This window comes from Pyrgilauda ruficollis, unplaced genomic scaffold, assembly GCF_017590135.1.
Source record: "Pyrgilauda ruficollis isolate IOZ18807 unplaced genomic scaffold, ASM1759013v1 scaffold146, whole genome shotgun sequence".
NCBI lineage: Eukaryota > Metazoa > Chordata > Aves > Passeriformes > Passeridae > Pyrgilauda > Pyrgilauda ruficollis.
The window spans coordinates 292,381-319,147 of record NW_024513210.1 but is presented as its reverse complement, the minus strand read 5'-3'; the positions used below and the strand labels follow the sequence as shown (position 1 = coordinate 319,147).

The window sequence follows — 26,767 nt, the reverse complement described above, 5'->3', positions numbered from 1 at the left end:
TTTGGTGAAAATATAATTTGGAAATTTCTCACAATCAGCTCTATTCCCTGGAGACTGCCATTGTTTCCTAATTTTCTCTACGTGCTCCTTCCATCCAATTACAGGTTTCTGTTCACAACGTGTGGTTTCATTTTCAGTCAAGTGCATGGTTAAAATTCCCCATGGAATGGACTCACCTACTGCTCTTGGTATTGGTAAACAAGCGGTAAGCTGTGATACCTTCTGCAAATTAGCACATTCCTTGATTAATCCCAACATCAAATTCTCCTCTGGAGTTTTTCTGAGGAAGAGGATTAATTGCTCTATTTCTGTTTGATTTTTAATACTCATTTGACCTTTCCTCTTGATCTGGGTGGGTGCACTTCTTTCCAAATGACTGAGTTGGCAAATCAAATTCTTTGGTCTCTTTCCAGCTCTCAACAACATCCCTGCCTTGAAGTTTGGTATTCCCTACAAACCAGTTCTTGTTTTGGACTTTGTAACACTATGTCTCTTGTTCCTTATTTTCAATGGGTTGGCAACAAAAATCACTTTCACTCAACAAACGATGATACTGGCTGCCATCCTTCAGGATGATGAGGTGTGCCACTGTGCCATTTACCTATGCATTTAACTTTAAAAACAATTATTTTCTACCTCTTTTTCCCAGCTCACTTTCAATTTACCAGGACTGAAGTTTGGAATCTGAGTAAAATCACACTTCAATTTCAGCGGCTCTCCATCTCTTATTGATACTTCTTGTTGTTCAGTTTTTACCTTGCCCCAGGCTTCCACTAACATTAGTTTCCAAATTTTTGTCAAATTGATAACTAAAGCCCCACAGAACTAAATTTTCTGCAGAGATTTGCATTGGCAATATATTACAGAAATTGCATTCTATAATCTGCCAAAATTTTGTACTAACTTTAAAACCACATTCCACTTCCCAAAAGTTAAAAACATAGTTTCTATTATTATTACTGTTATTATTATTACAAATATGCAATTATTTATCACCTTCATCTAAATCCAATAAATAGTATCCCTCTAGAAAATCATACTCCATGCCTAAAACAGTGAGATTATATATAGATATACATATATATATATATATATATATATAAACCCCATGGTGTTAGTTAGTCTTGTCTCTGCTGAATTTAATGTTTAATGCTGGTTTTACCTGTGTGTGATGAACCCAATGTCCAATTCCTTCTACCCTGAGTGCAGTGTAGGTTGCCAGGAGAACTTGATCTGGTCCCTTCCACTTCCCCTGGACTGGTCCAAAATTCCAGATTCTGATGCACACCATATCTCCTGGTCAGAAAGGATGTACAGGCAGCTCTAGTCCTACTGATCTGTTGATAATGATGTATCTTTTTAAACTTTAAAGAGTTAGTTTCAGTGCTATTAGATATTAATTTCAGCAAAACCTTTGAGATTTCTCTTGTCTTGTTAGTGTGACATGGGAAAGTTTTTGGCCATCCCAAAAATGTATTTACCAGTAACAAAATATACCAGTCCCCATTTTGCCTGGGCAATTCTTGAAAATGAATTTGCCAATAATCTGCACGTAAATTCCTGTGTTTTAGTAGCCCTGGAGGTGGCCTTCCTCCTTCGTTGGGATTATTTTACAAAACAAATCACATATTTTTTGACAACTGATCTATTTTCTGTCATCTTTACGCTTACTATATTCCTTTATAAAGTAGTTTCTGTATTCTCTCTTTCCTAATGTGTTTCCTGATGTTTTAGTTCTATTATCTTAGCTGTCTTATACATGAATTGTGGAGGTACGAGTTTACCGGTCACTTGCTAGGATTTTCCATAGCTTCTTAAGAAAGGGCTAATTGGCTGTCCTGATTGCTATAATTTGGTTTTTGTTCCCAGATATTCAACTTTTTGCTGGGTACTAGTGCAAGGATATATTTTTCAGCAACCCCTTTAGCTGTTCTGTCAGTGAATTGATTCCCTGTATTAAATGGGGAGTCTCATCACTGATGAGCTTTACAAGGGCATTGTGGCCACTTCTTTCAGCTTTTGCACACTCTGTAGTAGTTGATGAATTTCTTCTTTGTCTTTAATAGGAGCCCCCTATGCTGATAACTCCCTTTTTTCCCCATGTGGTTTCATGGTGTAGTATACCAAACCCATATTTTAAATCAGTCATATGTTTACCCTTTTTCCTTCAGTGATTTCTAGCACTCAGTGTAAGGTCACTAATTCTGCTTTTTGTGCTGATGTGTTCAAAGGTAAAGCCTGCCCTTCTGTGACCCAAGCCAAGGCTCCTACTGCATAACCAGCTGCCTGTTTTCTGTTTTGTACCATACTGCTGCTGCTGGAGTGCAGGTCCAGTTCTGGGTCTGGGATGGGATCGCTCTTGAGATCAGGTCTGCCAAAACACACTCACTCAGTGGTTACCAGTGTTGGGAAAATTAATTCAAGATGCCAAAGGTTTATGCCCAAAAAGGAGACAGAGGAGTTCTGTAACTTTATTCAAATAATAATAGAGACCAGGGAATATTTCCCGTGGAAACATTTCCTCTCAAATTGCTAGAGAGTGCAGCCTCCTTTTTATCCTAATTTCCCAGACTCATTTCTCTCTCTCTTTCCACTTTGGCTGAAGTACCTGAGAGGTGCAGACTTCCTGAATTTCCTAATACAGACCCCCTTCTAATGTGCACCCCCCATCCCTTCTTTTTCTCTGTATCTCTGTTCTTTTTTTCTCAGTCTGGGAATTTAGTGCGACCTTGAATGAGCAACAGTCTGTGTCAATTAGTGGAATTCCTCTGGAATTTATGGTTTCTCCCTTTGCTTCTTTCACCTACTAGTATCTGGCTTTATCTACAAGCAGGCACACAGTTTATTTGTAAAAACACCTCCCTCTCATTCTTTTCACAAGGCAGTCATGAGAAAAGGTCTCTGGGCTTCTTCTGAAGCCTGGAGAAACTTGGCTGGGTTTAAAGTAGTGGTTACCTTAAGCTCAACATTGTCCTGCTCCACTGGAGCAACCTGGTGTTGCAGCATCCTGCTGACAATATCCAATGTGCTTCTTTCTGTTCCAAACCAGCTGTGCCCATGTGGAGTACATGGCAGCTTCTGTGCTGCTCTGCAGCTACCACCTTTCTCAGGTATCCACCTTTACTTTCATTGTCCAATTGTTTGGACAGGATACTTCCATGACCCAAAGGCTCTCCTAGTACTCCTAGTACAGGTGCATCCTTCCCTGCACAAATAACTCAAATGGTTTGGTTTAAGTGTGAGAGTCCCAGTGCAGGGGTTGGTGTTAAGGTTCTTTTAGGGCTTCAAAGACCCTCTGACTCCAGGAGTTTATACCAAGTATTTTCGGTGCAGAACCATGCAAGGGTTTTGCCAGTACCCCATAACTGGCAATCCATAACTGACAGCACCTGGCTGTACCTAAGGTTTGTATTCCTTGGCTCTGGAGTCTGGCAAATGGCTTCTTTTCAGTTGCTTCCCAATCTTCTTTTTTCCTGCAAGATTTCAAAACTAAAATATATTACTGCTTCTTTGTCTATTTGTGCCATTTTCTTTGACACCCTGTATCCAAATAGTCCCAAGCAATTTAATAGACTTACACCAGCACCGAGGCGCTGATTGCTTGTAAGTCTTGATTGCTGGTAAAATATCATCCACACATTGTAGTAAAGTTCTCCCCAGATTTTATTTTTCCAGCTTTCCAATTTCCTTTTTTGATTTTTTTTTCTTTTTTTTTTTTTGTGAGCACAATCCATGTCAGCTGCACCTTCCACCTGGTGTTTGGACTCCCACACGCAAAAGCAAACAATTTCTAACTGTCTGTGTCAGGAGGTGTTGCAGAAAAAGCCTCCTTAAGATCAAGCATCATAAACTATTATAGTCCCCTTTCAGTGCTGTCAAGAGTGTATACAGACTAACTACTGCTAGATAAATATCAGGTACTTATTATTGATAGCCCTTAAACCTTGTACTAATCTATAACTGGTAATATCAGTATGTTATGTTCTAATTCACACTCTTTCAATAACCCATATTCTAAAAATTTTTCAATAAGCTTCTCCAACTTTTTACTTGCCTCCCACTTAAGAGGATATAATTTTTGCTTTACCAGTTTGACTTCAGGTTTGAAAGTAATCCTTACTGGTTTAGCCACTTTTGATCATCCAGGCGTCTCAGTCATTTATACCAGTGGGGTTAATTCTCTGCCTGCTCTGGGATTTCTTCCAGCTCTTTTTTTATTCCTGTAACATAAAAATCTTTGCTTCAACAGCTTTTGTTTCTGGTATTTTAATTTATATTTCTTCATCACCAAAAGTTATTTAAGCATCCGATTTTCCCAATAAATCTCTTTCCAGCAAGGGCATTGTTGATTCAGGCACATACACAAGGGTGTGTCTCCCACTGTTTTCTTCACTTAAATAGTAATGTTTGTAAAGGAAAAGACTATTCCCTTTCCTCCCTATCGCACCCACAATGCTTACAGGTTCCAAACTGAGTTTTTATCTACACATAATTAATACCAAGTAAGTTGCTCCTATACCCACTAAAATTAACTTTTTCTGTTCCCCAACAAAAGGGGGAGCATAACTCATCTTCATAGCTTCTTGACTGAAACATAAGGGTCCAGTAACTTCTTGGTGAGGTTTGTAAGGTTACACATTCCAAACATAGACTCCTGATATTTCTATAACTTATACTTTGCAATTTTCTAATTATGATCATAGCTAACCCTTTAATATTACTTAATCAATTATTTGATCAAAATATTCATAACAGTGTGAATGTGTGTCTGTCCACTAAGAACTTGCAGAGGTCACAGATAAAAGCCATATGGTTTGTGGAGCTAGAGGTGACAAATGGGAAATGGCTTCTGGAGAAGGGATAGAGGCATGGCTTAGTGTCAACCCATCACATACTGTGTAGATCTTTGGAGAAAGCTGTTGACAGGCACATTGTAGGGAACAAAGCTTTTGCAGTTTAGGATAGTACTTATCCCATGTCTTGACTTCATCCCGTGTCCTGGACTTCATGTCTATTGCTGTCAGAGCAGAGCCACTGGAATGGATCATGTAAACAAACTCATTTTGTGCATTATCCTGCAGGAAGATTTCCCATCAAATCTCTGCTGAGCCCATTCAGGCTGAGTGTCACCACCTTTATCTTAAAGGTGTAAGACCTCAATCTGCAAGCTGCAAAGAAGCCCATGCCTTACTTATATAAGTTTTTAATTCCAAGTTAGGTGAGTTTATCACGACCTTGAAATTCATTAATTTCCACCATGAACTTCCATTTGTGTTCTGCTTTTTATGATAGAAGTGCATTCCCAGCAGACCTTACCTGGTAGTATTTAGGATCCTTTCCAGCTTTCAGAAGGTTGCCACAGATACAATACATTTACAACAAAATGGAGACACTGGCTTTACTGTGCATGCCTTTACTTCCTCTTCCAAGCCACACAAGATTTCCCACTGGGTTAGGGTGGCATAAATGCTTAGCCAGCAGCCCACAGTGCTCCCTTTGTCCTTCCCAGCTGGAGACAGGCACCTTCTGAGGCAGCCAGCACTCAATCCAAGAGGGTTAGACAAGCTGGTGTCAACATCTGGCAGCAGCTTCAGCATCAGTCCTGTAATCACTGGAGCTCCTTGTCCCACAGAAGAGACAGAGCTCAGCAATTTTCTTTCTTTCTCAGCAATTTTCTGACAGGGCTCAGGTATTCCATAAAAAAAAGAAACGGAAGTTGAAACCCTCATGCAGTCCTGTAATCACTGGAGCTCCTTGTCCCACAGAAGAGACAGGGCTCAGCAATTTTCTTCAGGTATTCCATAAAAAAAAGAAACAGAAGTTGAAACCCTCATACTGTCAACTCGTGCCATTTTGGGATATCCCCGGTAATGGAAAAAGCCCCAAAGCCAGTTCCTGGAGGGACAAATAGCTCTGTAACTGTTGTAGTCCAAGGCTGGCTCTGTGCCTCCAGGCAATGCTGAGTCTGAGCTAACCTGCTCTCCTGGAGATGGTCAACTTTTTGCTAGGTATTAGTGCAAGGATGTATTTTGATTATTTGCTGGTGGCACACCGAGTGTGCCATCGCTCACCTCGACGCAGAGCTGCGTCCTTCATGGTCCATGAGGAGTCACCTGGGTCCTGTGGCCACCTGCTCCCCTGGGCTCCTCGCCTGGGGAACACAGCTGCCGAGCCTCTGCAGCACTCCCTAGGCACATCTAGTCCTTCTTAGATTAGGCTTGGTGTCCCACAAAAGTGTTTGTGATGTTTCCAGACCTGATCAGGCAGTGCTGTGCCCCAGGCAGACTCAGCACGGAGCCAGCTGAGCTCCCTGCACCCACAGTGCAGTTTATCCACAAGCAGAACGCTGCTGAGTGGCTGGTAACTGCAGCTGCTGCTTGGTGTCTTCCCAGGATTGTGAGGTTTGCCTTGGAAATGTTTTTGAAAGGGGGCTGGCACTGCTGCTGAGCTGCACTCTGTTCTTCCAGCATAGTGGTTGGGTGAACAGCACCTAAACACCAGGTCCCTGTGTGGGACTTGGGAACTACTATCTTTCCTAAATATTTCAACAAAAATTCCTATAACAACACTCAAAAAGACCATAAAGAAAGGCAATGGGAAGCTTTTTTTTTTACAAATCTCAAAATAAATGGATTTTGCCCCTTTGCACTCTTATCCATACACTCATCAGCATCATAGAATATTCTGAATATTGGAGGGGACCCACAAGGATCAAATCAAAGTCCCATTCCAAGATGTGTGCATCTCAGTGGCCTGGCCATGATCACTTATGTGCAAGAGAGATGGTGCAGGGTACATACTGGTTCTCAGTGTTAGGAAAATTAATCCACAAACATCAGAGGTTTATGCCCAAAAAGGAGACAGAGGAGTCCTTTTACTTTATTTGAATAGAGGAAGAGGCCATGGGGCATTCCTCTAGGGTCTCTCAAATTTTTGGAGGATGTAGCCTCCCTTTTTATCCTAATTTCCTTGCCGCATTTCCCTTCTCTCTTTCCCCATTGGCTGAGGTACTGAAGATTTTCCTCTAATGTATAACCCCCCTTTTAATTTTTAATTGATATGGAATTTAGGGGTTTTTCTTTCCCATTGCTTCTTTCATCTTTCAATGTCTAATTTCATTTATCAGCCAACCTAAAGTTCATTTGTAAAAGCAAGTATCTTTTTCCATTCATCAATCAGTGGAATCCTTCCCATTGTTTCTTTTGTCTCCCAATGCTAGTTTTATCTACCAGCAGACCCAAATCCCAATAGGATTTCTAAAGACAAATCCGCTATTCCTCTCATCAGTAAGAAAAGCCTGACAAGACATGAGTTAAAGCTGTTTTAATAAAATAGCATAGAAATAGGAGTATAGACAATAAGTAAATCTAAGACCCCTTCAGATGCTGGGCACCCTGTGTTCAGGCAGCATTGTTCAAGACCAGAGGGGAAACCCTGTTGGTTTGGCAGGGAAGGTGATGAAGCTTTTCACTCACTTTGTGAGTGAAATCTCTCATGAGTGGTATTAGTGAGCCCTTCGTCTCTGACAAAGTTGTGACAGCATGGAAAGGTCTGGCAACACACAAGGCAGAAGCACCGTGCTTTCCACTGAGCTGAGCTCCAGGTGTTTCAGGGAAGGTGTGCATGCCACAAAGAACAGCTGCGACCCTGGGAGGTGTTGTAAATGAGAAGCTTGACTAGGCCAATATTCAAGCAGCAATCAATTTATTAATTAACATGGTATAGTATGAGCAATACAGCGCTGGGTACAGCGGGGGAAGTTTTCCCTCCAACTGCACACCGATAGTTGAGGCTTACAGGTGTTTATAGGGGTAGTCATAAGCTTTCTCAGCAGTTTCTATTCCCACTTTTTACGTCACAATTCTATACACTATTGTGGTTTAGTTTTTCTCAGGATGTATCTCAGAAAGGAGTATCCCCAGATGGTGGGGTCCAGCTTCCAAAAGAAGAAAGAAGTCTCCCAGCTGGTGAGGTCCAGATTCCAGATGTGGGTCCACCTTTTAATTGCAAGGACTATAAATCTCATAACAGTGATGTTCAGCTTCCCTTGGCTGAAACTATCAATCCTTGAGTTGATGTTCATCTTCCTTTCTCAAGCTGCTTTTCACTGTTTTGTTAAGGTGTCGAGATAAGCATGTTTCCTTTTTATATATTCTAAAGCTATAGTTTCAAAGATCCTTACTACAAGACATATTCTAAAATTATACTTCAAAAGGTTATTATTGCAAAACTCTTTAAGGCTTAGCTACAAGCAGAAAGTTGCTGTCAAAGAGCAACATCCTTAAAGCTTTAATTCAAATGCTCCTAAGTCAACTTGACTTATGAAGGTTAATTGCGAACAAAGGATAGGTTCAAAGGCCTTCTTCCATGCTTTATTTCTTTAGTTATTTATTAGAATTTGTCTTAATAACTGTCCCATGGTCGGTTTCCACACATATCACAATCAGAGATACACGCGTTGCCTGTATGCACCTGACACGAAACACAGCTTTGTATTTCACAGAGGAGTGTCCTACACAAGAGAATAAATCACGCTTTGCTGCCAAGGAATCATTATCATCCATTGAAACTCAGAATCAGGCTTCAAAGGGATGCTCCAATTATTACATTTTTTAGCTGGGAGCTCCTCAGGCCCCCCGCAGCTCAGCTGAGGCGTGAGGAAAGGAGGAGAGAGCACAGCCGGGGGCAGGCATGTTCGGACACGTCACTGAGAGGCACCCACTGCGCTCCGGCCAAGTTCTCCCGCTTCCTCTTTCACCCACCTGTGCCAGCGGAGCCCGGCGCTGTGCCTTGTGTGTGCCCGCGCCTCCAGCCCCGTCTGCCGGGACACAGCGGAGCACAGCACCGCGGGAGCCCACCGGCAGAGGAGAAGCCATGTACAAGAGAAAGATGAGAGGGTAAAAGAAATTGCTGACCAAAAGAAAAAAAAAACAAAAAGCAGTCCAGCTTCAGCTGTGTGCTGTCGCTGCCGCTCGGACCCGAGGCGTCCCTCGCTCCGCAGCCCCGGGCTGGGCTCTGTCCCTGCGGGCTCGGCCAGGGCGAGGGCAGTGCTGGCGGCCGCGCACCTGAGCGGGACCTTTGTCCCCACTTAACCGCGGTGGGCGAGGGGCTGCACTGGGCTCCGAGGCTGCTGGGGAAGTTCCCAGTGGAGTGGAAGCTGTCCCGGGAGCCGTGAGGAGCAGCAGGCACGGGGGAAGGTGGGGTGTTGGGGAAGGGCCGAGGCGGGAATGGCTGGCCGCGACGCCGGGCTCTGAGGGGCTGACAGTGCCTGCTCCTCGCTCGGCTCTTTCGAGGTCTTGGGACAGCTCTTATCAGCCAAAACAAAGTGTCTGCGACCACCTTCTCTTCGAGGGAGGGGGAAGTTTTAATGTAAGTAAGGAAAGAAGGAGAGAAGTGTAAAGAGTGCGCTCGGTGAAGAAGTGCCTCGGCTGTGCAGAGCGTTAGCAAGGGACAAAAAACGTGGATTAAAGAAGCTTTGACAAACTTATGCTCGTGTATTTTTAGACATTATCATTATTACTGTTATTATCTTGCAGTGAGCGGAGTTCTAAATGGTTTCTAATAAGAAGTGTTAGAGGAAGGAAGGAAAATTAATAAATATCTATGATGATGCAGTTTATTACACAGTTTTAGTAAGAGAGATATTCGTATTAGGAGCTGTTTTTGTGAAATTAGTACATTTTAAAATAATCTCATTGCACTCCTGTTCAAGTTACGGATGGTGGGACCGTAGCAAATTTATAAATAACACATGTTAAAATGTATTTTGTAATCAGTCAGTACACCTTAAAGGTTTAATGCACGTTTATGTAGCAGCTGCATATTAATAAAAAAGAAAATAAAGCCTAGGAGAGTTACGTTGGCAGTTATCCCTCTGCCGTTTTCTGCCCTAATTCCTCTAAACATTTTGGGGTACAATCCACCTTTCATATTATTAGTCTTACTTTACAGTGTATTTCTCTGCAGCTCTCAGATTCTGAAAGGATTACAAGTTCACCTCTATGAGATTGACGAACCTGATTTAGAAAGAAAAATAATGTTTTCTTCTTTGTATCTTTAATTATTTGCCAACTATGAATTTTGTCTCATATTTGTATCAATAGCTGTTATGTGATCGATATTTTTTTTAGTTAGGCTCTATGTGAATACCATGCATAACAATGCTGAACAGGAAGGACACTTGGTGATAACTACGAACACTTTAAAAAAGAGTCGAGGTGATTGCGTGAATTTGGGCAATGTATCGGTAAACTCACAATTTACTTTAAGTATTCTCTTATCTGACTTGGGGAGAAAAATGAACGCTGCCTTTCTGTATATATTCTATAGTGTGTGAGTGTTCTGTCACGGTTTTAAAATTTATCATTTGTCCTTCTGGTAGTGTTGTTTAAATTTTCATTAATCTACTATTTAAGAATAGCAAGTAACAGCTATTCTTAAAAATAGCAAATATTACTAAGAATGCAGACTTTTGGTCATATTTTATTAAGTTGATTACACTGTAAATTTCACTCGGCTCAACACATCCCTAAGGTGTCTGTATCTTGAAGATTAGTGTATTTCAAGATTGTTCTAAAGAAATAGCTCTATGTCCCTGAACACAGGACACCCGTTGCTGTAGCTTGTCCAGAATGCAGTATTTTATGGTCAAAACACAGGCAAGAGGTGCTTAAGACCTGTTTAAGGAAAACTTGGAAGTTTCAACTTGTTTGTGTGTTATAATCAGATGGGAACATCTACATGCACCTTTGAACGAATCAGATCTCTGTAATCTGTTGTGACATTGCTTTCCAAAACCTTAAAGGCGTCTTCTGTAAAAATTAGATTAACTGACTTGGCTTGAATATTGGGAGTTTAATGAATTTTCTTTGGTGAACTTCAACCAGTCACATATTTTATATATTTATTGTGAACATATGATATAATTATATTATATTAAAAATTGAGTTTTACAGAAATTTAAGCTAGTAGACATTAACTCCCAAATAACATAATATAAATAGAAAAAGTTCATCTCTTTTAACACCTGAAATGAGAAAGCATAAAATTTGAGTCTGTGTTTCAATTTTGTCTCTCTTAGTGTTTTTTTTTAACAATCTACTAAAGGAATTACATATAATAAAATAGTTATTCCTGTACCATTATTAAACCTTTGGTGACATTTACATTTGTTACTACATTGACATAAATTCAGTAGAAAGTGTGATAAATAAATCTGCATGTGTGGTTTCTTTGGTTGGTACAAATGGAGTTTACATGGAGAAGATAAAGAGAGGCACACCCCGTGGTTTATAAACTGGTTCGTGTGCATTTGTATTTTAATGTGTAGGAGGCTGGGATGAGGGAGAAGACGGGGTAAGGAGACAAAGCCTTCTGACTGACTCAGATAAATGAGATACTTTTTTTACATAGGTGATAAGTCCTGCAGATAGACAATATGTGACAGTTACTTTTTCTGCAAGATTTCAATTGTCTGTGGCTCAGGCTGGGGGGTTTTGAGACTTTTTTTGTTGGGCTTTTTGTTTGTTGGTTTGGTTTGGGTTTTGGTTTGTTTGTGGGTTTTTGTTGCTAATGAGTACTAATCCATAAAGCAATTTACAGGCTTATTGCTTCTCTCTTCAGAATCTGATCAGTTGTCCACTAGATTAATTCTGAATTATTCTAATGTGGAAAAACATATATCTGAAGTGCATTCTCATATAAATCTCTGTATTAGGCAATTATACAACGGCTACATAGTGCCTCTAGAGATTTCCTTCTTTGTGCGTTATGGATAATTACTGAGTATAAAAGATATATTCAAGACTACTGGCAGTCTTTGTATAGGATAGGTCCTTAACTGAGAGTATTTAGTGGTCCTTTCTGGTCTCAGAAAATATCCATCCTGGGAGTTGCATCTTTTTGCATAGAGCACTTCTTTCCCCTTCTCTCATGTAGGATGGTGCTGACTGTGCTAATCCTTATGAAAGTACAGACAGCAAGAGAATCCAATAAGGAAAAATGTTCAGCTTCATAGTGTATCAGTGCGTTTATTTTCTTTCTTTCTTTTTTTTTTGTATTAGTTTTTACAGAATTCACAACAGCTCCCTACATTGAAAAGAGCTACATAGGAGCCTTGTGAAAATGCCTGACACACAAAAAATATAAAGAGCTTTTAGAAATACTCCCACTGATGGGGAAGAGGACAGGCATAGGGAGGGGGAAGGTGGTGAAAGTTCTGCATGCAGCTCTAGAGGAGGGGAGGATTAAGAGTTCAGTATGTGGTTTCTTTTGCTCCTTTACCCTGCCTGGTGCCTGCCTCTCCGTTTTCCTTGTGTTGCTGTCTCGTGCTTTGCCCTTCTCGGTTCTCCGGTTTCCTCCGCCCTCCCCCTTTTCAATGTACTCGAGTACTACTGAAAACAAAGTGTAACCAGTGATTCCTTGAATTTTCCCTTCCGTTTCAGCATGTATATCTCTAAGAGGGCATTAAGAAAACACTTTGACCCCCGCGAGTATCCGAATGAGACGTACCTGCTGTGCGAGCTGCAGTGGCGTGGGAGCGTCAAGTTTTGGCAGCACTGGCTCAGAAACGACGATTACAACAATGGCCATGCGGAGCAGTTCTTCCTGGAGGAAATCTTTGAGCCAAGAAGCTACAACATCTGTGACATGACCTGGTACCTGTCCTGGAGCCCCTGTGGGGAGTGCAGCGATGTGATACGGGATTTCCTGGAGGAGCAGCCCAATGTGAACATAGACATCCGCGTGGCACGGCTCTACTACGTCAACTATCCGAGGAACCGCATGGGCCTGAGGCAGCTTGACAGCTTGCAGGGAGTGACCATTAAAGCCATGGAAGCCAAAGGCAAGGTTTCCCATGCTTTCTGGGACTGGGGAACTTTGTGCATTGGGTGATTGGGGTGAATGGGCTTGCTTCTATGGTGCCCTGTGTCTATTCAGCTTCTTTGGGGGCACAACCATCACCATGGAGTGAATGAGAGTCACATCCCAAAAAAAGGTGCTTAAGTAGTGCAGGAGAAGAGGGGCAGGACCCTTAGCAACCAGATCGGTATGAAAATTCTCTTTTGTTTAGAGATACCATCCTTATGTCACTCCTGGGGGAATGGGGGATATGGTCCTTCTCCCTTGTCCTAAATGCAGTTTCTGGGATAAGGCTGGCTGAAGAGTTCCTCTGCAGTTAAGGGAGGGAAAAACATTGCCCAGAGTGAATGGCATTGGTTCCAAATATGGAGTGGACAGCATCCATCAGCTGACCTATCCAGGGCCAAGCTGTCTCTGTGTTATGGACCCAAGGAAGAGCTTAAGAAGTCTTGCTCCCTGAGCTTCTCTGGTATCTGAATAAACTCAGGTTAATTATCTTGCTTCTATTTCTCCAGACTATGATTACTGTTGGGAGACCTTTATACAACCAGGTGTCAACTATGATTTCTCACCCAAGAAGTTTAAATCAGAGATACAGAGGAATCGTTCGAGGCTCGAGGATATCCTTCAGGTCAGTACACTCTGAGAGACAGAGGGGATCACATGGAATGATTTGCAGTCTGGGGCAACTGAGCTGTAAGGAGCAGGAAAGAAGCCCTTGTCCACCTGCAGCTCTACTTGGACTGTAAAGGGTACTGCAGCAGGCTTTTGAGAAAAGTCATGTACTAAAATGATGGGAACTATCCTGTCCCACTGGGAGAGAAGCACTGTGGGTATTTTTCCATCATATTGATGCCATCTTTGTTTTTGCCTTTTTTTCTTTTATATGTTCTCTGTATTCTTCACACATATATTTGGAGCTCTGTAGCCCTTTATTGTATTCTAGCTAGTTTTCTCAGTACTTTTCTGTGCCCTTTCCCTGGGCAGGAAGACAAAACAAATTCCAGAGCTCCAAGCCACAGGGGTGCAAGGCCTCCTATCTTGGTTCTTCCTGGGAACCAAGGTTGAGAGCAAGGTCTTTGAGACTCATTTTCATAAACAAATACAGCTAGTACCAAGGGAGGGCTCCAGAGAAGGAGCTTGACCTGGGGGGGAGTTGCATTACCACTTGTCCTCCTAATTGGGGCTTTTTATCAATTATGCTAATTTCCTAAAACCAATCAAAACAATATAGTTTTGATTCACCTTGTGTGGGGGGGCTTTTGTGGACATTCTCCATAAGTGCCCCTGGAGGCCTCCAAATAAAAATCCACTTATATATTACCTCCTATACTAAAATTATCTCAGGTTTCATTTTTAGGTTGAAAAAGGCAACACTATTATGAAGGAAAAGCTATACAGTTTTTCTCCTTTGGGTTCCAGGGTGGGAAGTTATTTGATTTTTACCTGGAACTCCAGTCTCATCTCAGAAACCCTCCACCAGATTCCTTTTTAACCTGGATCTGAGCATGGGTTTCAGTTTGCTACATGGTACTACTCAGCCCCTTCCTCTCAATGTCTGCAGTGGTCTGACACCCCCCAGTTACTGGGCCCCTGCATACTTCATTAAAGTTCCTTCCAGATTCCATTCAGTAACTTCTGTGACTGGTTGGAAGGGTGCGGTTTCTGTGAGATGAGAAAAACTGTTCAAAACAGAATGGCTGCACCCTGGGAAGATTCAGCCTTTGTTTCTGTTTTGTACCAGACCTCTTGAAAGGCAGGAGAGAGAAAGGTGTGTTCAGCAAGAGTGCTGAAAGTTTGTGGCCCTGGAGATAAAACACTTTGCTTGGATGAACAGGTCCACATGCTTGGCTGGGAAGGACTGTATTTTAAAAAAATCTAGCAAAACTAATATAAGTGCTTCAGCATTTTGATTTCAATGTATTAGAATTTTCTGGCAAATGCTACTTTTAGTGAACGAGAGTGAAAGAAATCTGTGGCTATGTGGGTTGTTGGTTATTTGGGAAATCCATTTTATATGGCATATGTGGAAAAGTAACATCTTGGGCTACTACAACTAATAGCCTGCTTCTGCTATGTCCATTTCAAATCACAGCAGGTTCAAAGTGCAACTGGAGGATCTAAATGTCATACTTCTATTTCCATTTCAGGGTCTTCATTTGTAGAATCAAAGAATCACAGAATATCTCAAGTTGAAAGGGACCCAAAAGATCATCAAGTCCTTCTTGCATGACTACCCAAAAATAAGCAACATGACTTAAATCATCATCCATATTATAAACAGTTATGTAGTAGTTTGGTTTCATTATAATTTGTTTGGTTTTATTATAAAATTATAATTGTTTTTAGATAATTAGTGTAAGTCTCAAATTGCTTTTAAGTGTGGTAAAATTTGTAATTGCTTGTGGGCAATATAAAAGGGGAAATAAGGCTTTTAAAAGATGTAAGTGGGCTTGTGAAAGGTGCATTTTAAGATATGATTATTATTGCAAAATGTATATGCAAGATAGCATCAGTGAAGAGCAGAAGACCATGAAGGAAGAGTACCAAGCTTAAAATGGCATCCGAAGACCACCCTAGACTGCTGACATCTGCAACAATTGAATTGTGCAAACGCTGCAAAAATCTGAAGCAAGATTGTAGTCAACCAGCCCAAAATAAATCTGCATAATCTTCTGAGGAAGCAATACAACTGTAGCAGTACAAAAGACTGCAGACAGAAGAGGTGGGTGTGCCTGGCTGTGGCCATGCACCCAGCATATGCTGTAAGTTTTGCTTTATGCTTATCCCCTATTAGCATTTACTAAAACTCTTAAAAATTTAAGAGGAGTGGGCTTAGTTTCTGACATCACTGAAGAATCTTTTCCTAATGTTCAGGCTGAACATCCACTAATGCAGCGTCATTCCATTTACAGTCCTATCACTAATCAGTGGTTTCAGGATTACATAAATTTCAGGATTACCCAGTCCCAAGTGGAGAATGCAGCAGTTGCTCTTGTAACATTTCATACAGTTGGTGACTGCTCAGCTCTTCAGTATCCACATCTCTCTGGAGGGCCTCTTCACCCTCAAGGGAATCCACAGATCCTCCTAGTGTAGTATCATTGGCAAGATTACTCAATTTTGGTTCCTACATTTGATTCCCCCATTCAGATGATTTATAAGGATGTTGAAGATCACTGGCCGTAAAAATGAGCCTGATGTAAACCCATTGGCTGTAACTTTTTGAGCCATCACCCAGATGATTTTTTAGCTGCTCACGCAGAGCCCTATGGACTTATCTCGCTGTGTGCTGGACATTTTATCCTGAAGGCGAAGTCCTGGGGCCCTTGAGCCTCACTAACAAAGTGCTATTAGCAATACAATACATGTATCCTTTTTTTTGGTGAAACATGTATTCCCCTTTCTGTATTTAGAATCTGGACAAGGCCAGGTCTGTTTTGCACTACCTCTATTTTTTCTGTCTTTCCTTCTTCCTTTCTCCCTCTGCTTAAAAGTTTAACTCACTGCTGCCACAGGCTGCCCAAAGATCACTGTTGCCACATGTTGTTCAGAAAGGTTAAATCTGCAGGTTGTTCAGAAAGGTTTAAATTGTTGCTGCTAAGACTGTTGAACCGATCATACAGTTTTAATTGCTGCAGCCTATAAATAAAACTTTCTAATTGATTGCTTGGTGTTGTTTTGCCTTAATTTAGCCCAAGGCCATTCCAAATGTTGGCTACCTCAGAGGAGGTGGTCCAGACATCCCTCTCAGGACCTGATAATTGTGTATCAGAATAACCTTCTCCATAACTCTACCAGGCACTGAAGTGAGACTGACAGGGTGTAATCACCAGGGTCTTCCTTCTTACCATTCTTGAAACACTGGAACAACACTGTCATCTTCCACTTGACCTGGAACCTTTCCAGACTCCCAAGACCATTAAAAAACGATGCAAGGTGCTGCAAAGATATTGGTCAGCTCCTTCAGTGCCTTGGGATGGATCCTGTCAGGCCCCACAGATTTGTGTGCATCCATCTGGGGCAGCCGCTCTTGAGCCAGTTCAAAGTTGTCTCTTTGCATCCCCTCAGCTGTGGTCTTCCAGCACTGGGCTCCCGGTGTCCCAGAGCCCATCATTTGGCAAGAGATGGGCAGGATGCCAAAATGAGCATCTCTGCAGACTTGCTGTCTTCTCAGATAGTCTTGTTTCCTACCTCAAGATTCAAGAGGAACAGAAGTGAACTTAAGACCACAGAAAATGTGCCATCAGGGCAGAAAGCACAGTGCAGACACTGTGACAGAGGGGTTGTTTCTCACAGAGAGCAGGCAATCCTGTACACCAGCTGTGGTTTGTCTTTATCTGCCCCACCACCTCAATATCCACAATGACTGCATTTGGGAACCCTGCATCTCACCTTGAGTGTCTGTATGTGGACCTAGTTTCAGCCTGTGCTGCCATCTGCATCCACAGTTTGCTGGAGCAGAAAATTCCAGAAGCTTGTAGTTAGCCATGTAAATAAGCACTTGTCTCTGTTTTGAACTGATCAACTAATCACAGTGTCAGTTCTTGCTGTAATAATGTCTCATCATTAGTCTGCATTAGAAAGACTGTGCTAACCTAGAGGATTTCCCACTGTTTCAATGAGAGCTCTGACATGTAACCAACAGCACCACTTGATTTTAAAATGCAGCTTCAAAAATGCACAGATGCTCGGTTCAACAGAAGCAAATCCCCCATCCACCAAGAGGAGTGACTGTGGAATGCTAATTACAGTACCCATGATCATTGCACTTCAGCATCTCCACTTAGATAGCTAAAAGAAGTAAGTAATTATTTTTATTTACAAGCTCATCCTGGAACTGGGCCACTGGAGGTATCCACTGGAAACTCCTTGTGCTTTTAAGATGTTTTTAAAGAGGCAGAGAAAACTGATCACAAAAGTTGCTATGGGGAGTGGGGGGTGGGAAAGAGACACATGATGTGAAACTGCTGAACAAAATTTATAAAGTGGACCAAGTGTTTCCCTTTCAGTCTCCAATCTAACTAGTTGTTGGCACAGGCTGCCAAACAAAGGATATCACAGTATAACCTTCCCAGCAGCTTTGGGGGTGGTTGTTGATGCCCTGTCTGTGCCAAGACTCATTTTCTTTAGTCCTTGTTTACACTGTCCTGTTGGCCTTGTCTTGCCACGCTCAGCCCGTTTACATCACAAACAGTTTTTGTCCAAAGCAAGCTTGTGATATTCCAAGGTCACAAGAAAAGAACCCCAAATTGTTTTCACAATAAAAAAAGAACAAAACAATTCTTATGGTCTGTGCCTCTTGGGGCCCTGAGGACTTAAAAAAAAATAAAATTGGTTATCTTAACCGCCCTTACTTGTGGCTTCCACTGACACACTGCCCACAGATGGCCCAGGAACTGATATGTTTAGTATGGACTGCAATGAAGAAAATTAACTCCATCCTTGATGGTGCCCAATGGTTGTAATGCCTGGTCCTGGTAGATATTTTGATAGCGGTTTTGTCTCTCATGACAGCTACATTTTCCAGGTGAATTTTGGAGAGAGTTTAACCACGTATTGTTGTCATTGAGCAATCCCCGAGTGCTTGGAAAAGACAACCTCAGTGCTGCAAGTTCCTAGAGCTGCTCTGAACACTCTCCCTGGTACAACCTATAGAAAATCATTGCTGTCTCTCAAGTGAAGCCCACCTGGTTATGTGGTCCCCCTCATATTTAAAACTCTGGTGGTTGTGTGATGACTGACTCAGGCTCCCAAGCAGGGCATGGACGATAATCCCCACAGGGTTTGGGGTACTTATTGTTCTGCTTCGTGCTTTGACAGAGTGTGTGCATTGAAACAAAGACATGGAAATGAAGCAAAATCAGAAAGAAGAATATATAGAACTTCTGTGACTCAAAGTAGTGTGAGAAGACTGTAGAAGGACTGCTTAGAGTGGAAAAACTTTCCAAAATACAGATATGTTCACTTGCAGCTTTTTCTTTCCACACTGACTCCTCATGAAGTATCTTTAATGAGCTGGGAAATTCTTTGATTTCTACAACCTCACTGGTTAATGTGAAAGAATTATATTACAAGGATATCAGGGTGTTTTGTTACCGAAGTAAGCGTGCAGATAAGCCCTTCCCACTGTTATAAATAAGAAGCTTGACTAGGCCAATATTCAAGACACACACTATTTGTATGTACCTGACACGAAACACAGCTTTGTATCTCACACCACCGAGGTCTGCCTGCACATCCTTGTGGCTGCCATTCCACTTCAGTGTTGAGAGTCAGCCTCATAAAGCTCAGTCACCCAGCAGTGGCAGCGTGCCACCAGTTATCTTAATCTCTTATGTTTCGGTTTCCACATATGGAGGCTGAGCAAGAGTCTCAGTTAAGTATGGTGACGCTGTGCAGACTGCAGAGAAAACGAAAGCAAAGGTACTGAGAGTCATGGGTGCGGGCGTTTATCAGAATTGCAAAGTAATCTGCTACCGAGGAGGTGTATTTGTGTATCTACAAGCTTGTTTTCATATGCATTATTGCATTATAGTGCACACACATATCTGTAAATATCCATGAGTGTGAATTCATACTTATAGGTTCATACATAAACACATCTTAGCCTTTTTTAAATGTGGAGGTCACAGAATAAATCCCAAAAGGCTCTGTGTGGTTTTTCTTTCCATAAAAAAATATAGATACCTACTAAGAAAACTCCATTAAATCCAGGTAAACACACAGCGGATTTTCCTTTTACTGTCAAACGTGTCAGCAGCAGAACACTTGAACTAACACAGGATTTACCATTTAAATTAAGTCCAGGAGGCAGCCTGTTAGTGGAGGCTGAGACTTAAGCCTCTGTGTCATAAGCCCCAGGCTTTTGTCGCATTTAAATTTAACCTTTCTCTTTGCTTCCAGACCTCCACTCGGCGATTCTCACCTCTTTCCAATAGATCATCCAGCTAGAGAATAAAAAGCTCAGTACCTGTAAAATCCTCAGAGATTTGCAAATTAGGATTTTAGCTGATTCAAACCTTGTCCCTTTTTGTCTTGCTTGATGTCTGATTTAACTTTCCTTCTGTGCTCCTCTTTCTCCTCTAACCTGTCCATCTTCCCTAATTTCTTCCATATATTTCCATTTCTAGGGCTATGTCCCATCCCAAATTTGTTACCAGATGTACGCCTTGGGTTTCGAGTGTCAGATAAGCCAAAAGATACTCGAGAAAAGGGAGTGGTACATCAGCAGACAGCACTCTGTAATAGTCATGCTGCAGACCTGTTTTGCTGCAATCTCTTTCCTGGGAGACATCTGAAGGGACCAAGCTACCTGATGCTCCCTCCACCTTTCTGTCACTCAGTGAGCATCCTGGAGGCCCTTTGTAAAATGTTCTGAAGAAACTGTGACGCTTTTAGATTATTTTCCCTGGTGAACCTGGTCATATGTATGCAGCATGTCTCTACTACCACCAAAGGGAATATTCTTATGAAGGTCTAAGGAACCTGGTGTTTAAAGAAGGCATAAGTAAGTGTCTGTCCACCATTCTATGTACTCTTTGCTGTGTATGTTCCTCCAAAACGCATTCAGGTTCATGAGGCATGCATATGAGGGTGGTGGTTATTGGAAAAAAAAAAAAAAATCCTTTTCCTGGAGTGGTTGAGATACATTCAGATGTTACTGATAGCTCAGCATCACGAACCACCTCCACATTTATCTCTTACATTACCTTAAACAGTTTCTGTGAGGGGACATAATTGACTGCATGAGTAGTAGAATAAAAATTTTTACCCCAGTTGAGTAATACGAGACTCCACCTATATAGATAACCCTTGCTACAGACACGTAGCAATTTAAAGGAATACTGGCTTACTGCTGGTTGCTCATAAAAACCAAGGAACAGGTTTCCTACCTAGCTGTATGATCCTTCTGGAGGTCACCATCCTCCTCTTGACTCACTGAAGCATGGTCCCCATAAACAGAATGTGCAAGTTCTTCTAGAAGTATGAAAATTCACTTGTGTGGCAACATTGTCTTCCTGGTTTTATTAGGGTTAAAGCAACTACTGAATTTGGAAGGGATTAGTCTTCTCACATTAGGCTAACAGAGCAATATTTCCACTTTTCTCTTTTTTTTTTTTTTTTATTTTATTTTATTTTTTTCCTTTTGGCTTTCCGGAGACACTTGAAATTGTTGCATTGCTGATTCCTTGCTTGGACGTTTTTCCTTCTCCACTTTCTGTGGCACATTGCTGCTTTTCTGTCAGGAACTACTGCTGCTAATCAAGGCAGTCCTTGCAGATCAGACTCATCATCTCTAAGCCTAATTCACCCCTGCTAATTTGTAAACATGTACTGTAAGGACCGGGCAGTGAAGGGAGTACCAAAGCATTCCTCTCTCCCTAAGAATCATGCCCGCGAGCTCAAAACCTAATTAGCCAATCCCGGATTTGTTTCAACAACCTCTTGAGTGTTTGAGCTCCCCTTCACTCTTCTACGGTCGGAAATAATGCAACCTGCAGGGAACAATTCTGTGCTGAGAAGGGAGGAGTGACCTCGAGGGCAGACTCTGTGTTGGCTCTGCCTGATGACCTGCCACAACCATTCTCCTCCTTGACAACAGTCCTGCCAGTGCCTGAATCCCTGCTCCCTCTGAACTTCACCATTCGTGTACACTTCCAGGGTTTTTTCTGTCCTGGAAAAAACTGAAAACTGAATACTTTTCAACAGCAGAATACTGAGAGCTTGCTGCAGAAATACAGATAAATCACTCCCTTAGCTTTAAAATCCCACATCCGGCTTGGCACCAAGGAAGGCAGTCTCTACGTCGTGCATCAGGCCAAAAATAATTGTGTCACAAAGCCAGAAAAAACTGTGAGTGACAGAGACTGATTCTACCTAAGCCATGTGAAGAATTCTTTTGTGATCCTTTTCCTCTGCAAGCCAGTTTTGGGTGTGTCAGAGGAAAGTTTCTCACTAGAAACCAGCATTGTTTCAGTAATTTTTCAGATTAAATGGGAAATATTCTTTTGCTGCATCTTGTGAGAGTTACAGAAGTGATCACAGTAAGGTGATGCCCAGTTCATAATGCTGAACAGATTTCTCGGGGCACTGGAAAATGCCTGTTCTATTTGCATCAGTGAACAGATATAATGACCTATAGCTTCTGCAGATACTCCACAGGTGGCTCAGGTCTTGCTCTCAGCGTCCACATCAGTACAGAGATCTTCTCAGTTGTGATATTTCAAAAATATTTGGATGTTCCCTCACAACAAGGTGCCCACTGCCAAAAACTCTCGTGGGTGGTGGGAAGCATGCTTAGAGTCAGCCTGAGGGCGGCTGCCCAGTCACTGAGCACAGCTCAGTGGTCACACACATGGAGTGTCTTCCTTGACTACGGGAGGACTCGGGCTCAAGGGGGTGTGAGAGGTCCTTGGAACTCCACGGGAGAAGTCCCACAAAGGGAAATGGTAGCCACCACCACCTGCTGGATTCCACAGACTCGCGGGCTCTGCACATGATGTCTTCTGTTTACCTCTTTCCACTGGGCTCTGTTCAAGTTCTTCGTGGCATCTGGGTGTCAGAAAAGTGACATGCCATGCCACAGCTGTGTGGCTTGATGCCATTTGTGTCGGTGCTTTTCTCTCTTGTCACACTGGGCTGACTAGAGAAGATTTGTGATTCTGTTCTGGCAACAGTTTAAAAAGACATTTCTGTCTGTAATTTCTGTAATTTCTGCCTGCACTGCAAAAAGTGGCTCCCTGTTAATCACAGCTTCTGGAAGGTAACCTTGTACTCAAAGCCAGATCAGTTTCTGAGTGGGATCACCTCCGTTTGCAGTTCTTTGCTGCCAGGGGCTTGCTTTCAGCTTCAGCCAGCTGGATAGTACAAGTAAGTGTGAAGAAAGTCACCAGAAGGAAATGCTCAGCTAATCAGCAGCATTAATAAGGCCCAAAGATCAGAATTATGATTCAGGAATAGAAACTGAAACTAAGCCTTTATAAGACTTATAAAGGCACACCAGTCTCCCAGGGAGAAATACACAAATCCAGAAATGCCCATGGCTGCTGTCGGTGCCAGAGGTAAGTACATTTATGTGAAAGGCAGGCCTATTTCCCCATAATCAAGATATTTACTGTAGTTGTATCTAGAGGACTGGAGTATAGACACAAATGTGTTTTGTTTGCACGAGGATACACAGGAGACCGATGTGGATTTGTGTTTTATTTGAGTGCATTACTGTATCTTGAGTCTTGGGTCCAGCTTCAAAATATTAATATAATTTTGTTAACCTTGGTATGGCAGGAAGAATTCAAAATCCAAAACAACTTTTACTGTGAAAAGAGATCTCAAAGAAGATAATTTAAGAATGGAGCAATTTAGCTCCATTCATAAGTTAGCTTATATATTCATCTATTTTATTTTCATTGTGATAAATAACTAGAATATTCTTCTTAAAGAATCAGGGCAATAAGGCTCTGCAAGTAGTTGATCATGCCTCTGTTGATGTGGAAAACTGTTTTCTTTGTGTTAACATGTAATTTTACTCTGTATAATTCAGAATTTCTCATCTTCAAGAGCTAAGCTCAGAAAAATGCCTTTAGTATCTTAATTCTAAGTATATTTAAAAAGAAATCTTTATTGTGTATAATTCATAAAATAAAAAATGAAAAATAAAATTAATTATTTTTATTTTATATACACTTAATTTTTTTTTTTTAATTATCAAATAAAATGATGATTCCTAGATCCTTACATTTCCTATTGGTGGATTTTTATAAAATAAATAAGTAGCCTTGATAACCTGCAGCTGTTTTCCTCTAGACACTCAGCTGGGATGGGATGAATAAGTCATGGGGTCAAAGTTGCTTGCCACTGTGGAAGATAAAATGTGTATAATCAGGCAGGTCTGTGTTGCCACCCTGTAGGTATTTGTTACCCTCCTTTCTGCACCGGTATTTTTTTCCTTGGCATTGATTTTTTTAAAGTTTTTTAGAAAGTTACAGATTAAGTAAAGATGGGAAGTCACTTGTGGAAATATTTTTGTCTGGACTGCCAAGATTATGAGTACCAATGAGAAAATGGCTCAAGCTTTGCCTGTCTCATAGAAGTGGTTTGGAAGATTTAAAGGGATAAGACATTTGATTTTTCTCTTTGATTAGTCAGGGAAAAACAGATGCAGTGCTGCTGAAATCAGGGAATTTAAACTTGAGTTTTACACAATCAACCATAATGTGCTAAACTGATCAAGGGTTGGTATACAGCATAGTTTAAACAACCATCAAGTTCAACTTCCAGGTAGGAGTCCACACCTCCTGCATCCCAGAGTGCCTATCCTGCTGTGCTGTGATTACTTACTGGCCCCTTTCAGAGAAAAGGGATTTGACAGGGAGTGTATGGAACTGAAAGGGGTCTGGACAGAAAGGGTAGAGGAAATTTTGTTTTCTGACCTGCTATGCTCAGTGACTCGCAAATCTTTTCTACACAGGTCCCTCATCCAGAGAGAACAATCAAGGGTAAGAGATGTAGCTCTGTCACTCACTGCTGCCTGAGCTACTCAGCAATTTCCAGAGACAGCCTTGTGCCTTGTTTTATTCTTACTATCCCTTTCCTCAATCTTCCTTTTCCAGTTGCCTTGCTGCTTTGACTGGTGCTGATCTCTGAGTGGCGATAGGTTGCTTACCCACCCAACAGTTCTCGAGAAGGTGCTGGGGGTGTTCGGAAGCTTTCATCAAATTCCAGTTCTAGATCGCTAAATCGCAACGTTCCTCAAGCTGCTCATTTCTGATGGGAAAAGCTGGGAGTGGGAGTCCAAACATCATTGAAGTGCTGGGATCACAGTACTGCTGGTACTCTCCTTCAGGTGGAGGATACAGCCAAGAGACTTCCAAAGAAATTATTCGCCCAGACAAAACGGACGGGTGGTGTGCCTGCTGTATGAAATCAGGTGGAGAAGCGGTTCCATCTGGAGGAGCTGGTGCTTGAACAATACTGAGCAACATGCTGAAGTCAACTTCCTGGAAAATCACTTCAGTGACAGGCCACAAACTTCTTGCTCCATCACCTGGTTCCTTTCAACTAGTCCCTGTGGAAGGTGCTCCAGCAGGATTCTGGAATTCCTGAGGTCACACCCTAACGTGACCTTGGCAATATATGCAGCCAAGCTGTTCAGGCACCACGATACCCGCAACCGACAAGGTCTCCGCAACCTGATAATGAATCGAGTCTCTGTACATATCATGAGTCTTGAAGGTAACCCAGCTACTCTTTGTCCAAGTGTGGATTGAAAGTTCTGGGATTATGTGCACTCTTAGTTTGTAACAGAGGTGATGGCTGGCTTTGGGGAGGACTAGTGAGTGCAAAAATGTCACTCTCTTCTGCCTTGTTTCTTCCCCAGTCCTGTATAGCAGCAGGACCAGCATGGTCATTTCCTCTTGCCAAATTTGAACATGGAGGTGTGGAGGTTTCTTTAGCTATCCACACCTCCTTTATATGCAGTGTAAAATCCTGTCCCTCCTAGAATACACATGCAGATGAGCTTGCCAGCTGCATCAAGTAATTGGTTTCCCCTGGTAGCTGGAGAAGGAAACTTGTCTAAAGGACACTTGCAGATGATGCATCACAGCAGATATGTCTTGCATGTGTCTTGCCTTTTTGTGTGTGTATCTCGCTTGCCTGGTGATGTTTGGCTGTAAAAACAGTCCAGACAAGCAGCTCACAAACAGGAATGTATATTTGAAGAGATGAACCTCACATACCTGTGTGGATACTGAGCACTGGAGAGTAGAGCTATGAAACCCACCAGATCGAATGTAATCTTAAAGGACATTACTTTTATATTGAGGGTGCTGTCTCTGGGATTATAGCACCAGAGCATTGACAGAAGCTCTGGCCATCCTATCAACACTAAGATCAGTATGAAACTGTTAAGAGTGCTCACTCCAGCTTTCCCCTGATCATTGAGATAGTCAGACAGGTTTGTGACTGAAGCAACTTGTCTTACCAAAGCCGTGTTCTCAAGCACAAGGCTCCCGAAAGGAGAGCCTGGCCAGCTCTGAATGCAGGTCCCACTTCCCTTTTCACTCCTACCTCTTGCTGATTCCTTCCCTTTGGCTTTATGCCAGAGCATGCTATTTGTGATAAGGGTTGCCCAAGCCACCGCAATGATCAATTTCTGTCTCTGGCAATTCATTTTTAGACATATTGCTACTTTGTAGAGTTTTGGTTCCCTTTTCCACTAACTTATTTGTGTAGTTATTTGTGCACACCTTGTATGAATATCTTTGTCCTTTACTGTATTCTTACTGAGAAACAAATGACTCACTGACATGATAATGAAGAAAGAACTGGGCATCCTTTCATCAAGAGTGACTGGGTATCTCTCTTCTTAGATTACAGGTACTGCTGGAGAAATTTTGTTGCATACCAAGCTGGAGAAGACGATTATTGGTCCCAGAACATCAATGTACACTTCATTCTGAATAGCATAGAACTCTTACATATCTTTTGGGTAAGCAGACACCTGAAAAAAAAAACCCCAATAGTGAAAATAAATACAAAAAATCCAAGGAAAAGGAGATTTGGATGATTCCAGCAATGGTGTTAGCAGAAATGATAGTAGGAAAAATAAGCATGGGCTTGAAGCTGCATAAGCAGAGAGGCAAGCAGGCAAGAGATTGCTAGAGGACTATGCTGCCACATTGTGCCTTTATGGCCAGGAGCAGAGAACAGAAGAGATTTAGCACTACTCTCAGATTTTAACTAAGGAAAGGGTACATTATTTCAGCCCTTTGCATGAATCAGCTACCAGTTCATTAGCTTGCAGTTTACCGGAGCTATTTGACCCCAAAAGTTGCTTCAGCTCTGTAATCATGATTCAAGTATTCTCTTTTTGCCTCAGGACAGGGCCATGGATTTCAGTTAA

At 41.9% G+C, this 26,767-nt stretch overlaps 2 protein-coding genes across 2 annotated transcripts; both read left to right on the top strand.

Moving 5' to 3' along the window:
* The first annotated feature begins 8,770 nt into the window (after positions 1-8,770).
* LOC121349833 (C->U-editing enzyme APOBEC-1-like) lies at positions 8,771-16,447 on the top strand. Its single transcript, XM_041460606.1, has 4 exons — positions 8,771-8,897; positions 12,444-12,844; positions 13,377-13,492; positions 15,012-16,447. The coding sequence occupies exons 1-4, from the start codon at positions 8,875-8,877 to the stop codon at positions 15,024-15,026; spliced, it is 555 nt and encodes a 184-aa protein (XP_041316540.1). The 5' UTR covers positions 8,771-8,874; the 3' UTR covers positions 15,027-16,447.
* A 6,450-nt stretch (positions 16,448-22,897) lies between these two features.
* Positions 22,898-26,767, top strand: LOC121349849 (C->U-editing enzyme APOBEC-1-like). The gene is made up of 5 exons (XM_041460633.1): positions 22,898-22,925; positions 24,332-24,359; positions 24,707-25,095; positions 26,235-26,353; positions 26,744-26,767. Exons 1-5 carry the CDS (start codon positions 22,898-22,900, stop codon positions 26,765-26,767), a joined length of 588 nt encoding a protein of 195 aa, XP_041316567.1.

Bases quoted from the DNA above. Each gene is read 5' to 3' on its own strand.
- LOC121349849 (XM_041460633.1), top strand. From the start codon at position 22,898: ATGCCCATGGCTGCTGTCGGTGCCAGAG. The intron at 24,360-24,706 runs GTAAGAGATGTA...ACTCTCCTTCAG, and splicing joins TCCAGAGAGAACAATCAAGG to GTGGAGGATACAGCCAAGAG. The intron at 25,096-26,234 runs GTAACCCAGCTA...CTCTCTTCTTAG, and splicing joins ACATATCATGAGTCTTGAAG to ATTACAGGTACTGCTGGAGA.
- LOC121349833 (XM_041460606.1), top strand. From the start codon at position 8,875: ATGTACAAGAGAAAGATGAGAGG. The intron at 8,898-12,443 runs GTAAAAGAAATT...CTTCCGTTTCAG, and splicing joins TACAAGAGAAAGATGAGAGG to CATGTATATCTCTAAGAGGG. The intron at 12,845-13,376 runs GCAAGGTTTCCC...CTATTTCTCCAG, and splicing joins TAAAGCCATGGAAGCCAAAG to ACTATGATTACTGTTGGGAG.